Source organism: Labrus bergylta, chromosome 6, assembly GCF_963930695.1.
Source record: "Labrus bergylta chromosome 6, fLabBer1.1, whole genome shotgun sequence".
NCBI classification, from domain to species: domain Eukaryota; kingdom Metazoa; phylum Chordata; class Actinopteri; order Labriformes; family Labridae; genus Labrus; species Labrus bergylta.
In genome coordinates, this window is record NC_089200.1 from 17,949,417 (window position 1) to 17,964,710 (window position 15,294).

Consider the following 15,294-nt stretch of genomic DNA (forward strand, 5'->3'; position numbering starts at 1 on the left):
GATTACAGTCAATTATGTCTCTAATTTAACTTATACCAGTGATCAAATATTATTATGGACATCTCTCTGGTGATCATGATTTAATGACAGATTTTGACTTGTTTTCTTCATGTTTCCAATTAATTTATATATAAATACTGACCTTAGGGCCAGGTTGAGGGTTGATGGAGGCCACATGTGACCCCCGGGCCACCAGTTGCCCACCCCTGTGATATAGCCTAACAACAGTCATAAAGAGCTGCTGTGAAATGCAGAGGACATTAGCTAATAAAAATCAAATTCACAACAAATAGTTACGAAGGAGAGCAATGAGCTCAGACAAAGTGATATTTATGATGTCCTGTCAAACTCTTACTTTATTTGAAAATGGTCAAATTGAGAAAATAAATGTAGGTAATAGGCATACATGTGTGTTTTCTACTGTACTGAACTTAAATTGGCAGGATGGCAGCTATTATTAAAATATAGGCTATGTCTTTTTATAGTCTGTGAGGTTTATCATAAGTTTGTGTTTCTAAACGAAGTCCAGAACTTCTCTCCTGAAGGTTTTATTCATCTTCTATCTCACAGCTGATTCAGTTTGTCGCCTGCTACCGGTCAACCAATCAGCCTTAAGCGTTTAAATGGAGCAGGGCAGGGAAGAAAACTGCCGTGTACTTACATTAAATAGCCTGCAGGTGGCGCCATTGCTCTTTGGAAACTGTTAACCTTCTCGTGAGACTGTGAAGTCCCTGACTGCACACAGGGTTAGCAGAGCAGAGAGTCAGCGCAATGGGCAACTTTGTAAGCAAAACAAACTGTAATGAAAATAAAAGCGTCCTGCCTGTTATCATTGTCTGGATTCAGTTTAAGCCTTCATACAGTGTTTTCTTAACTTGAAGACTTTTTTTTTAATCTCAGCCACTATGATATGAACATTTCCTGATGACACTTGTGTTTACACATGTATGTTGACACATTTAGCATTTGGCCATGTGAAAATAGCCTAAATACAGTATTAGTTCGTGTTATAATATTGGCATGATTATGCATAGCCTCGACTGTCGCGTTTGTTTAAAAATATATGAATGAGATTGAACTTTACCAATCAAAATCCCAATTATTATTAAACCTATTTGTCCGCATTTCCATTAGGCTTGCGCTAATAAGGTTATTATATTGTATTCTTGTGTCAGCTACATCTAGCAATAATGTATCATTAAAATATATTCATTTGATTGAATAAGATTTGATCTAATCATTGCATTTGACTCACAAAAGAGCTACTTGAAATCCACCAGCGCCTTTTCATAAGAAGTCGATGGTTGTTTATAGAATTTATCTGAGAAGAGAACATAGAGTCCTTCCCTTTTCGTCCATAAAAAAACACTTTTATTTTATTTTTATTTTTTTAAATGCCCTTATTATTTTATTTTTTTACACGTGGGCGTCTCTCTTATTAAAGACTTATAGTGCTCCGAATGATACACAATTTATAATGTGCTTCATTTAGGTTAAACAAAATCAAAATAAATCAATAGCCTATGCTTAATGTTTGTGTAATTAATTTAGAGTTAACACCTCTATCTATCTATCTATCTATCTTTCATTGTCCTTGATACATACTATATGTGGTAGTGTTTAGTGTATGGTTTATAATATATCATAGAAATATGTTCCACGTGGTCTGTATATTCCACATGCATACTCCTCATTGAATAATCTTTTACCACCACATTTCTTTAAAATAACATTTATTATTTCCAGCATATTCATACAATGTGACAGCACAGCTTGTAACATTTGAAGAGGAACGGACTCGATCCAGCACTTTGCCACAAAATATTTGAGCTGACTAACAGATAAATGAAAAGTCAGATATAGCATAGCATTTTATATTAACAAACGCAATATATAATACAGGTAGTTGGAAATGAGCTAAAAGAAAGGTGAGACAAGTGAAATAATACATAAGGAAAACGGGGATGTCATTTACATATCATTAGTTTTACTCACATTCGGAAATAGTATCAACAATCGTTAAGATACATGTTAAAATAACTTAATTTCTTCTTATTTTATATTTCATGTGTGTGACTGAAAATCAGAGTATTTAAAATTTAATTATAAAAATGATGTGTACTCACTTCATGTAAATTTTGGATTTAAAAATGCATAAATCTGATTGAAGATTTATTCGTTTCTTCATTTAATTTTAATCCTGCACAATTCAGATAGTCGGTAATACAACATGTTTATGTTCGAGCATTTACTTACTGGGTCGTCTTTTCTGCTTTCCCAGCTGATTTCTTTTTAATCTATAAATATGTTCAGGTCTTTTATTTTATTTAACTGGAATACACCTTAACGTGGGGGATGTCATCCAAACATTTGCAGTCAAACATAGAAAATTGTTTTTGAAAGTTACACATTGTTGAGGTTAGATTCCCCCCCTCTCAGGCCATTTGACTACAGGCCGGATAATCTTATTATTTACAACAGCCTGTAGCCAAAACACATGACAGATTTTCTGCAGAACATTCAACACTTGTGGCTACAAACACAGAGGAATGTGTTTCTACGTTCAGTCCGCCAGCCTCACTGCTTCTCTGGCGTGTTGTTGACCAGAGGCCCGTACAGGCCACTGGCGTAGCCTTGCTCCTTGTGTAACATTGTCCGGTCCCGGATCAGGTCGCTAAAGGCGTAGTCCATCGGGGGTCTGAAGCCCAGGGCGGGCATCAGGCCGGTGGTGGAGTAGGGCGTCATGAAAGCCAGTCCCCGGCTGTGCGCGGAGTAGGCCAGCCGCAGCGGGTTCAGTCCCAGGTGGGTGCCCAAAGAATAGGTGCTGGGGTCGGCCCCGAAGTGCGGGGCGTTGGGCTGCAGAGGAGAAAATGCAGAGCGGTTGCTGAGCGTCATGGCGCCGGGGATCATGGGCCTGGTCGAGGCGGTTGTGGATGTAGAGGATGGCGGAGCCTGCTGTGCGTTTTGGAGCATCCTCTCTGCCGTCCACGTCTCCTCCTGACCGGGTTTGTTGGGGCCCTGACCGCCGCTGTTGTTGAGGATCTGCTCGATAGCCTGCACCACGTCTTTCCCGCACCCCTGTAGCACCAGCTCCAGCACGCTACGCTTGTGGCTCGGGAACACCCGGGTCAGAATGTCGATGGCGTTCATGTGGCGGGAGGCCGCGGAGGACGGGGACGCTTCATGTTCGTCTTTGTCCGTCTCAGAGCCAGAGTCAGAGCCGAGGGAGCTGATGGAGCCGGGGGTTTCTCCTCCGTCTTTTAAAGGCTTGGAGACAGGAGAGCTGATGAATGACTCGCTGTCTCCGTTCTCTGAACCTGAGCCTCCGTGCCTGCCGTCCGGGGACGAGATGCCCGGGGCACAGTCACTCTCGGTCGAGGCCGGTTTCCCCGCAGCCTGCTGAAGGGTGGCGGAGCCGGAGAGCTGGCTCTTGGTAAACAGATCATACTTCTGGATACTTGAATCTAGTGACACAAAGGGAACATCAGTGTGTAAGACAGGGGGAAAAAATATGGCAACTTATGAATGATACATTGGCCTAATAAAGTTAGCTCGGAAGTCATCATTAGACCAGTGCGTTCTCCAGCAGTCTGGAAATAAGACTATTATATTATACAGTATTTGAGGAGGTAACATTTAAACTGCTCTCACTCTACCAGTTTCTAGGTTAAAAAAATTAGACAATTTCAGTTTTCATCAACAATAAGCAAAAAAAATGTATCGTGTCTCTTCGCTATCAATGACCCATTGCCAATTTAAGATAAATGGAAGACGTTATAATCAAACATTTTGATGTAACTGACAGTGTATCAAGTTAACCCAACTCCGTCTTTTATTTTACAACGCATTTCTGGACCAGTTTGAATGCTATTTATGAACCCATTCTGAAGTAACCGAGGACTGACTGACACTTCTTGACATTCACGCGTAAAGCTGCTCCACTCACCTGAGTTACTCTCGCTGCTGACAGATCCAAACACCTCATAGTTTGGACGCGGAGGGATGATCCCGTTAGCGGCAGCCAAAGCAAGCCCCTCCGCCGTCCCGTAGAGCAGCTGGAGCTCGCGCGCTTCGTTCTCCTCCTGCGCCTGCTGCCGCCTGAGCGCCACCTGCGCTGCCATGACGCGCTGCCGCTCGGCGATCAACGTGCACTTGGCGCACATACAGTCCTTCCAGCGACAGTAGCGCTTGTGGCCCTTGAGCGCGGACACTACGCCGTGGTTCCTGCAGCGGGCACACTTCGGGGTGCGCGGGTATTTGTCCGCGGCCCGCAGCAGCAGCGGAGGCCCGCGCAGCAGGTTGCTGGCCATGGACACCGGGATGTTGGCTGCTGCCGCCGCTGCTGCCGCTCCAGGGTGGAGTGAGGAGGCGGAGGAGACTGTGGGGAGATCAGGTCTCAGATCCATAACCGCCAAACTCACTGATTGAACTAAATTATAAACAAGAAAACTGCGATGCTCTCAACGAATTGTGGTGAACTATTTTATAAGACGTTCACATCTGCACAGCGGTTGTGAACATCTCTTGGCAACAGGTGAAGTCAACTACTGGCGAGGTTGCCTTGCAAAAAATAAATGACCGAAACTCTAAAGGAACGTGTTGGAGGAGTCTGCAGAAGAAGAAAAAAATATGATATTGTGGAGTTTAGATCCGAATAGAGCAGGAGCGTAGAGATGCGATCAGTCCTCCCCAACAGAAAGTTTAAAGTGTCCGGGAGGAGCCGAGCTTGTTACTCACCGCAGCCTGAGACACTAACCTCCTCCAGAGATTGTCAGTGGATACAGATCCCTCTCTCCCCTCTCTATTGTTGCTCCTACGTTTTCATTAGACAAATTTGACAACAATGTGGCGTCTGTCATTGGCCAAAAGGGGAAGGAGCGATCTGATTGGCCTGCCCCTTTTTTCAACTGTGTCCACCTGAGTGCTTCTTCCAAATATCAAGTGTTAAGAATCTGAAGGGAGTTCCCGTAAAGCTAAAATCGATGCAGTGTATTTAAAAAAAAAAAAAGAAGATTTTTATAGGTTTTAAACAACAGCTTGTTTCATTCAATTTACTCTATCAAAGGATGGTAAGAAAACAAAACAATTAAAACAGCCCTTAAATTGGGGAACATTATAATTACTTTCAACAACTTTATATATGTTTCTCAATAAATATTCCCATCCTTTTTATTAAGTCTCCAGATGTGGCGATGCAATTATTGAGAAGCTAGTTTGAGATCCCCTGAGGAAAGAAGATGAAGCGTCACTTTCTCGTCAGAATTGGATGGTGAGTATCATTTGTTTTATTGATTGAAGCAGAAGAACATTTCATCAATTACAAGACAGTCCATATTTACAGAGTTATTGAGAGCAGAATGTGAAGCTGTTGATGTTAAATGTTTAACCTGTACTCTCCACTCGGCTGCAGGAAAGCTACGGAGTGCTTAAACCCCTTGTCTCGATGTCATTACTCTTTAAATGACTTGAAATTCAATTTTAGTTGAATGTTTTTAAACTAAATTCATTCATGAGATTTTTTTTTTCATAGTAAGCACGCTTCCACCTTGTCTCTGCTGCGGCTATTAATGAGTATAATCCAAAATACTTTGGATCTAAATTTATTTTAGATGTGGTCCGCATAAAATAATCTCTGTATAGATTTTTGTATAATAAATGTGGACTTAATGAGCATACCAACCCCAAAGGCTTTTCCTGAAATGTTATGGTAGAGTATCTTTAAATGCACGGAGGTACCAACAGTTATTTGATCTTCATCGCTTTTGTTTTATGGTTAAAAATGTTGTTTTTTAAAGTTGATTTATTTACATCTTCTTCTTAATAGCCCTCCGCGCTTTTGAACACAGATAAAAAAAAAACCTTAAAACAATTATGTTTCCTTATCTTTTATGAATGTTTGTGAATGTTTAATTATGAAATGTATTTAAGAAATTAAAGAACTTACACATAGGCCTACATAATTCAAATTTTAATTTGTTACATTATTTCAGGATTTTTAAAAATATCTCTACTTTCTCACTTAGTGTCCATGTTGTTACAATAAGTATCATATACGTTAAAGTCATCTTAATGTTACTACGCATCAATTCTGTGCTTACTTTTATTGTAAATCAAATTGGAACCGCTTATTATTTTAATGATAATTATTTTAATTATTTTTTATTATTCGGTAACGAAAGTCTTAAATTAAAGTGTAATTTCTTTATTTTGCATCATACTAGAAAAAGGGCTACATTGCACTTCTCTCTGACGGAGAAAAAACTGTGGTCTTAAATTATTTTTCCCCCTTTTTTTTTTTTTTTTTTTTTTCAAAATTGTCCTGGTAAAAATATTTCTATGTCTCTCAAAGATTTCCTGTGTTGTACTGAAATGATATAAAACAGCGTATGTGTTATGCTGTGGGTGCTGTGTCGCACAAATAAACTGCCTCACATAAGATTTGAAAGAGTTCACGCGCAGAGAGCTACAAAAGGGCACCTCGCTCGAACCACCTGCTTCCTCACCTGTTCGCTCAGGAGAGAATTCACGCAGATATTTGAAATCAGATTAAAAAGTTATAGAAGTTTTTGAAATCAACAATTGTCTGTCCCTTGGAGGACGACAACAGAGTCTTAGTGACGAAGAACAACAATAACTTGGGTCTGATGAAGATAAGAAAGCTGCCCCCCCCCCCTTTCTCTCTCTCTCTCTCTCTCTCTCTCTCTCTCTCTCTCTCAGGCTCATTGTTTACTTTCTGAATCACTGTAAGCAAATGCCATCTGTTTCCTTCGCCGCTGTCATCTGCACCTTAATTACCTAGCCAACAGGCTAATAGAGACGATATTAAAACTACATCTTTTTGACATTCAAAGTAATTATCTGCATGGGCGACGAGCTCACTCGCAGGAGGAAATTTGCCCGCGTCCTACGTGCGTAAAGTGATAGTAGCAAACTGCCGAGGAGGCCCACTGGAGAGAGAGTAAGCGTCCTATACCTCAGGATTGGATGACGTCAAGATAAAAACAGACTGTCCTTTCCATTAGTCCGACTGCTTGTTGTTCAGAGGACAACTTTGGCTGATGTCAGCTCGTATCATTAAAGTCCAATTTTGAGAAGACTTTAATTAATTATTGGCCTGACAAGTGCTCATCGATATGTAGGCTATAAGTCCCCCACAAGAAAATATCCGTGTTGAATATGATCACATTTAATTTTATATAAAAAGTATCAACTGAAATTAACTCCGGCCCTGAGTTCATCCAGTGTGAACAAACTTTATCTTTTGGACGAAGCCTATACAGAATTTTCATTTCTGACAAATGTGCATTGTGACAGGGATTTTGTTCTCTATTATTTCTCATTGGCCAATTAAAAATGCCCCCCGCGCAATTAAAAGTGACTCCGCGCACTTCAAAAATCCAACATTCTTTTTACCACTTCATTAGGCCTATGCATAAAAAAGCTTTCATTTCTTTGAGGAAGGCTACAGACGAGTGGGTTTTTAACACCCTTTTAAGATGACAACAAAGGCCATGCTTGACCCAACATATGTAGCAGCATGTTTCCGCTGCCCCCGCACCCCGGCGCGACATTCTAGCGGCATCTCCCACCGCCGCTGCCCCGCCTGCAGCCCGGCTGGGCCCGGATCCCCTCCCGCGCTCTCCCGCTGCAGCAGCCGGCTACGGCACACAGAGGCAGAGGTTAGAGTAGCAGTTAGACAAGAGGCGGAGGAGAAAAGAAACGTACGGGGTGTTACACAGAAGTATTTACACGCTTGACGGGCACACCGAGAAGGACCGGCCTTATACACAAGAGGCTTCTTAACCTGCCACTTCACACCAGCTCCACCGCGCCTTGGACACGGAGCAGTATTAACGCATTCCTGCAAGGCCAGAGTCAGGGAGACAGAAAACACTTTGTTGTGGAAGTAAAGCTGTAAAACGATTACACGGTACAATAACAGAACTTCACGCATGTAAAAATTCTCTTGGAACCATAATGCAGGCCTAAACATTAGGCTATTAACGAATAGTGACGTCAGTCAGTCAGTATCAGCTCTTAGACAAATTTTGAGGCGAATCATTTATTCTACAATTCTACAATTCTATTCTAATTTATGAGCAAAAGTAAATATCCCCCCGTATTCAACATTTATTTAAATTCAATTAAAATGGTGTCCATAATGCACAAAAAGAGCCATTGCGATAGTAATTATTAGGTTTTTATGAATGGATTCTTTACGAATGGATTTTGTTATTTTAGGAATGATTTTAACGTTTTCGTTGAGGTGCAAATGATTGTGTGCAGACCAAACTCAAATGTTTACACATTTGATCCATTCAAATTATTATTATTTTTAATAATGTATCAATAATTAGAAAAACTGCTGTTAAAATAGCATTGGAAAAAATAGTACGTATGTCAGAAAGTAGCCCAGACCCACACTTATATACGTGGTAACATATGAAGTATTAAGTCACAAGAGATTAAAACACGCACATTGAACGTGCATCAGTCAAAAAGACCCACAGATGAGTGGGTTTGTATTTGAGCAGGAGTGGCTGTGCAAGTCCCGGCGCTGCAAACACTCGAGGTGAAGAGGCAGAGAGGTCTGTCAAGCATCATCTGCACGCGCTAGAATAACACTTATTGGTAAATGGGGATCACCCTGCCATGGCGTATGAATATTTCAAAGATTTGAAGGGTCCCTCTTTGCCAAAGTTGTTGGCCGGCACTCAGGCAATCGCTCTCTCTCTCTCTCTCTCTGTCTCTCTCTCACACACATGCACACGCACACGCACGCACGCACACGCACACACACACACACACACACACACACACACGCACACACACACACACACACACACAAAAGTAGGCTATCGTTTTTTTTGCCCCCGAGCTAGGTTGGCAGGGATTATCTTTGTTTAATGAATGGGCTACAAGTGTTCATCAACACTCCGAGATTATGGGCTCTCTCGCTCTCCCTATAGTAGCATATAGGCCTAACTCCAGCCTCAGTGTGTGTGTGTGTGTGTGTGTGTGTGTGTGTGTGTGTGTGTGTGTGTGTGTGTGTGTGTGTGTGTGTGTGTGTGTGTGTGTGTGTGTGTGTGTGTGTGTGTTAATAAAAAGACAGAGAGACCGAGCTACACACTGCAGCCAATTAAAACACTCTTCCCTGCTCGATCCCTCCACATCTGCCTCCCTTTCTCCAGCAGCAGAAAAGAAGGAAGCGGATGAATAGGCGCTCATTGAGATCACAGATGGAGTATGGCTTTCTTTTTGCTCGAAATTTGAGAAACACCATTGTCCCCAATCAAAACTCAATGTGTTCGCCTACAATGGTGCCGGCTTTGAGCTCCGCCGCTTCAATTGGCCTTGTTTTTGAAACTTGAAGTGTTCCGCACAAAGACTTGGCCCTCCTAGATGTCACCACCGCTCATAGGCTCAGTATGTGTGTGCGAGTGTGTGTGCAGGGAGAGAGAGAGAGAGAGAGAGAGAGAGAGAAACACAATTAATATGAAGCTGTAATTACTCCCCTCCACGCCACTGCACCCATTCAGGACCCCACTGGCCCATTTATTGCTTTATCCCATGCGGCTGATAATCCGAATACCACAGGTTTTTATAAAGCCACATGTGAGGTGTGACTGCAGAGGAACTTTTCTCAGAATGAGCTGAGCAGCGAGCCGACGGAGGCCGAGAGTGATCATAAGTTTAGAGAAATTAATATTTGATAACAAATAAGGAACGATTCATTTACTCATAGTTTTAATAAAGAAGCCATTGACTTAATTTGCGCATGCGTATCAAGAAGATTGTTTTTTTGAAGTTTTTTTTTGTTCAACTGATCTGCCACTGTATCAGGTCACAGCAGTTCTCCTCAACACTCTGCTTATTTTCTGCTACGATTCAGAAATGTAAACACTGAAATATTCAATAATCGTGTAATCTTAATCCAAAACTATCTTGATAGCTTTTTACATTATTATTATTATGATTATTACCATTATTATTAGAAAAACCTTTCTCCTGGTCAGGATGGCACATGACCTTAAATCCAACTTTTTCTTTGCATCTGTCAGGAGGTTGTGATTTAATTCCCTGATATTATCTTAATGATTTGCAGTTTTAATTTTCAGACGTGAAAAACAAAATAAAAGTTTTGAGATTATTTTGCTACATAAAAACATTAACATTTTATTTGTAAAGTATGTTACATGTTTACATGTTGTTTCTGTCTTCATTTGAAACTTCATTTAATTTTCTGAAGCAATTTGTGTGGTTTTTTTTATAGTTTTTTTTACGAGACTAGTTGTAACAGCAGAGAGAGAAGAGGTTTTTCCCCATTAGCGCCCCCTGCTACCGTCAGCAGAAGTGCAGCCAGCAGCACAGAACACACTCAACGAATAAAGGTTGTCATTTTGGACTAACTTTAGGTTAAACCTGAAGACAGCATTCATCAACATAATCAATACATTTTATTTCAATATCAGTTTGACTCTATAGCATAACACATAATATATATATATTTTTAATTTGCCATATGGGTAAAATCTACCACTTACTGTAATGACACTATTGTATTTCTAAGTCTGGGATTTCTTCACTTATGACAGCTTCTGAAGACTATTTTTGTACAAAAACAAAAAATAAAATAAAAGGTGATATTGTTTGGTTTGGCATTTTAAGAAGGAGCCTACTTTTTCAGATTCAACCTGCGTTGCTACTGTGGTCAGATTTCACATATACCGGACAGAAAACACAAAAAACCCATAATAAATTAGAAGTTTTGAATTAAAGAGTTTTTTTATTAATTAAATTGAATGTACGTCATCTTTGCATTTCATACGAATGCTAAATAAAGCAAATTATCAAAAAGAAAAGAGATGAGTAGTTTCACATGGTCAGTGTCAATGTGCAAATAAATCCCGACTTTGTAGTCTGCTGTTGTGAATGAGCTGACAGCAGACAGCATGAGGAAGAACACAGCAGGTCTGCTGCTTGGTTTCTAAAAAGCTTTAGCTCTTCAGGTAGCTGCATGTCTCTGATCACACGATATTAACCAAATAAAAGTGTACACCCAGCACAAACAGAGACAGGTGATATCTGACTGCTATTGTTTGCTCATTTTATTTAAAATGCATTTTGCTGTCAACGTTTTTTTTCTTGTTAGATATTCATTGATTACATTAGGCCTGTCTTGTTTTAACCTTTTGTTTTCTTTTTACCAAAAAGGCCCACTGGCACATTGAATGTGCCATTACGCTTATAAGGAAAAAATACGTTCTTAAATTTAAAAGTACACTTTAAATATCTGAAAGAGAAGCCAGACACAGACGTTTCAGCCTTTCTGAATTTAAAATCCATTTAAAGCCATTTTTTCTCAAATTAAATTAGTTACATGACTGCAGAGAAAATGTGTTTTGTTTTTAGAGATAAAGACCAAAGTGTCCCCATGTCTATTGTGTCATTAACAAATAGTACTGTGAACAGAGACAGCCAGAGAGGGAGAGATGACCCTCCTTTTGTGCCCACCCAACAGTTTAAGCTGCATAGATTCTGTTTCTTTGGGCAGGCCCGGCGTCTCTGAGAAAGTAAACTCGGGGTGACCCTCCAGGTTAGGCCAGTCTGGGATACGAGTGGAGCGGGGATCCTGTGATTCAGGGAGCCGCCGTGCTCGCAGATCTCAGCGGGTCCCACTTCAAAAGGAAGGAGGAGAGATCACTTGTGTCAGGAATTTTGTTCCCTCGCCAGTGGGCTGCATTCTTGACCCCGGCGGAGCTGGTTAAACATCACGGACGCTTTCCTCTTTTGTTGTCGGAGAATCAAGACAGCAACCTGATGTTGCCACCACTGAATCTGTGGCAGGGAGGCAGGCAGAGTAAGCCCATTAGCACACAGACACACAGACACTTTCTCATCCTCCGCTGTCACATTAAAGGGCTGCTGATTAAGACATCCAGCCATAGTCTGACTTATGGACCAAGAACACACAAGACAAATGTTTATACATTTTACTTAATACAAAAAACCCCCCAAAAACTATTTCAAACAATCAAATAAAGAAATGGGACAAATTTAAGGCTATGATGTTTTTCATTTTGAAATCATCTTTGACAATGTTGATAGATTTTAGGTTTCTCTTTAGTTTTACTCCCACAAATATGTGAATAGAATGTCATAAAGTATTGTTTATAAAGCTACTCCATCTCTTTTGTTTAATATATTTCACATCAAACAGCTATCAACTTTATTTTAAACCTTGTAACACAATTCATTCTTCTTGCGCTCACACAGTTAAAAACCTGATGACTTTCCCCTTGGTGAAAAAACAAAACAAAAAAACAACAAAAAACTGATGACAAGTCTGGTCAGGTATAATAGAGGAATATCATTAAGTCTCATCGGCATTTCCGAGTCCATCAGCATCACCAGCCGCAGAGCTACAGAGGAACATGCCTGCGCACATTAAATTCATAGATCTGCGTGATAGAAACAGTAATCTCACAGCTGAGAGGAGCTGCACTATGTTCACTGTTCCCCCGAGGACGAGCGCACTTGATGCACCTGTCCTGTCTGTTGCACTAACGCACCTCCGGCTTCACGCTCAACGAGCAGCTCGCCCCGCTCTCACCTCGCCCTCGCCCCGAGCTGCACCTAAAATAATCACAACTTCATGTTCTACCTGTACACACAAAGTGCCTTCACAAAAGGGTTATCATACTCCCTTGAACAATGATGTGAAGTGTTTTAGCATAAAGTCAGGAAAAAAAGGTTAGTGTTACTTTATAATAATAGCAGGAACGATTTTGCTGGGTTATTGCGGAATCGACTTTTAAACTATTGACATTTTAAAGAGTCATCTCAAAACATTGGCTACTTTTACTCCTTAGCTTTTAACGGTCCATAATTAAACCAGTACAGGTTTCTCTCCTAAAGCCTTTATTAACTATACTACTTTTATTATTGACATGATTCAAATTGTATATCCTTCATCACTCCTGATGTTCTCTTCTCTTCCATTTCTGTTTGTTTCCTCCTTTTATTCTGTGCGTTTTTGTTGGATCAACTGTGCTGTGTGTAAAGTGCTTTATATATAAAGTTGATCTGATTCCAGGATTTTTCTGTCATCATCAAGTACTTTGCAGGAGAGAGATCACATAATGATATCTGAACTGTTACCTGTTGTGTACTCTTGCTTGTAGTGAAGCTGTTTCATTGTCTTAACATTTCCACAGGTCACATCTTTGGTTGCCCTTTGAATCACCACAAAGTCTGCAAATTTGTCTTAAAAATGGATTTCATTGCTAAATACCTTACAACAAAAACTAACATTGTGCTGCACTGTGGCGTGACCCTTGTAGTTCAAACATTTTCATTCAACATGCAATGCCTTGTTGTCAAGTTTTAAGGTCTTACAAGGCTCAAAGAAAACTGACATTTAATGAATGGATGAACTTTTAGGGTTTTAATAATGATTTTCTTTTCTTCATCTTCCATGAAAATCTTTATCTTTGGTGACATATATTGTTGAGGAAAATGTTACTTTTTGACAAAGGAACTGCATGGTTTACAGGAATGATTAAACACTAGATGTCAAATATTTTCAAAAGTCAAAGAAAGAGTGACAGAAAGTCAAGAAAATACACCCTGAAGTGTTCCCCCTTCCCTCCCTCCTCAGTGCCTTCAGCAACATCTCCTGTCTGGTCAGACGTGGTGAAGCTCGGCTGGCTGAGCACGTTAGCTTGACTCATTCCTCGCGTGAGAAACAAGACAGCCACAGACAAACTGACAAACACTCACGCTCCTGGATGCTTGTGTCATATATCTACTCACTGTGTGTAAAGCAAGATCAATCACAGTCTTTAAAAGAAAAAAAGTATAACTTCACTTTATAAAAAGAACACCATAACTTCACTTTACAAAAAGAACACCATACATGTGAGCCGAGAAAACATTTTTGAGACTTCTCTTTTCCAAAAAATAAACACAGCTCTTCTTGATGGCAGCACTCACAAAGATTCACAAGATAATTGTTTATTTCACCCACAAGGATTAGCTTGAAGCTCACAGAACTCCCATTTGAAACTATACTAACTCAAAACAGCTCAAACAGCTCCATCTAATCTAGATTAATCCAAACAGGTTCATAAAGAAGACTTCCCTGGGACTTAATTTGGTTTTACATTTCTGCCCTTAATGAGATAAAGAATTCAGAGCTGTAATGTAAAGTGTTTCTGCAGCAAGGAAGTCAAGAGTGTGTTACCACTGAAGTCTGACTTTGACCTGTGAAACACGTAATAGTTGTGTAATTATTTATAAAATGCACATCACTGAATTCCCTGTTTACATCTGGTGCATTTAGAAGTTTTCAATATCAAGATAAAAATTAGGTTTTTTGATTGGTCACTTTAATAACAGAGCACCGAAAAAGAAAACTCCATCTCCAGAGCGGTTCATAGCCTCAGCTCTTGATATTCTTTTCCCCCCCAATTAAGATCACAAGATGCATTTATCATAAATCCATATAGAATCACAATATTATCACAGCTGGCTACATAACTGTACTTAAAATGAAGTATCTAGCATTTAGATGGAAGATGTTTCTTTCTTCCCGTGGATGACTATTCACTATTCAATTCTTCTGAATTAATTCTTCTGAATTAAGAACCATCTGAACAAACAGTTGTTCAAATTAGCACCTATAAAAGCACATTATTTTATTTATTATTTTATCCACTCTAAACACAGTCAAAATGTTAGGATCCTGTCTAAAATGGTAAATTCACTTGGTCGTCTGCTATATTCACATAATGTCACCACATCCCCAATAATTGTGTGGACAGAACACAAAGTATTGCATGCGATCCCTCTCTGTCTGCCGTGCTCCTGATTTCTCTTGGTGTGCACAACAAATACAATCTATGAAATGGCAATTTGATGCATCCCTCTGAACCCCTGTCTAAGTCTATTGCTGTCCTTCCTCAGTGTGATTTTCCCCTCCTGCAGCAGTATGTTTGTGACGCAGGGTCTGCTGGGGTTCTCAAACTTTGCCTCGAGCTGACAGAGGAGCCCTGCTACAGATGGAGGGCTAAGCCTGAGTGATCTCTCCTCACTGAAGGCAGGAAATTAGCTGCGGTGTGGCTGATATTACCAGGTGGTGTGTGATTGAGAATATTAAAACTACTGTTAGGAGACACACACAAAAAGGTCTGCATGTGGTGACAGAGCCACGAGGATAAAAAAACTAAACTTTGGGTATCAGTATAAACTGGGACAAACTTGGCAGGATGGGTATTGAATTCAGTTTATCTT

At 40.2% G+C, this 15,294-nt stretch overlaps 1 protein-coding gene across 1 annotated transcript; it reads right to left on the reverse strand.

Annotated features, from left to right (window-relative positions):
* Positions 1–1,716: 1,716 nt before the first annotated feature.
* dmrta2 (DMRT-like family A2) lies at positions 1,717–4,797 on the reverse strand. Its single transcript, XM_020632145.2, has 2 exons — positions 3,947–4,797; positions 1,717–3,464 (listed from the first exon to the last, which is right to left on the reverse strand). The coding sequence occupies exons 1-2, from the start codon at positions 4,404–4,406 to the stop codon at positions 2,578–2,580; spliced, it is 1,347 nt and encodes a 448-aa protein (XP_020487801.1). The 5' UTR covers positions 4,407–4,797; the 3' UTR covers positions 1,717–2,577.
* Positions 4,798–15,294: the final 10,497 nt, after the last annotated feature.

Bases quoted from the DNA above. Each gene is read 5' to 3' on its own strand.
- dmrta2 (XM_020632145.2), bottom strand. From the start codon at position 4,406: ATGGATCTGAGACCTGATCTCCCCACAGTCTCCTCCGCCTCCTCACTC. The intron at 3,465-3,946 runs GTGAGTGGAGCA...TTGTGTCACTAG, and splicing joins CAGCAGCGAGAGTAACTCAG to ATTCAAGTATCCAGAAGTAT.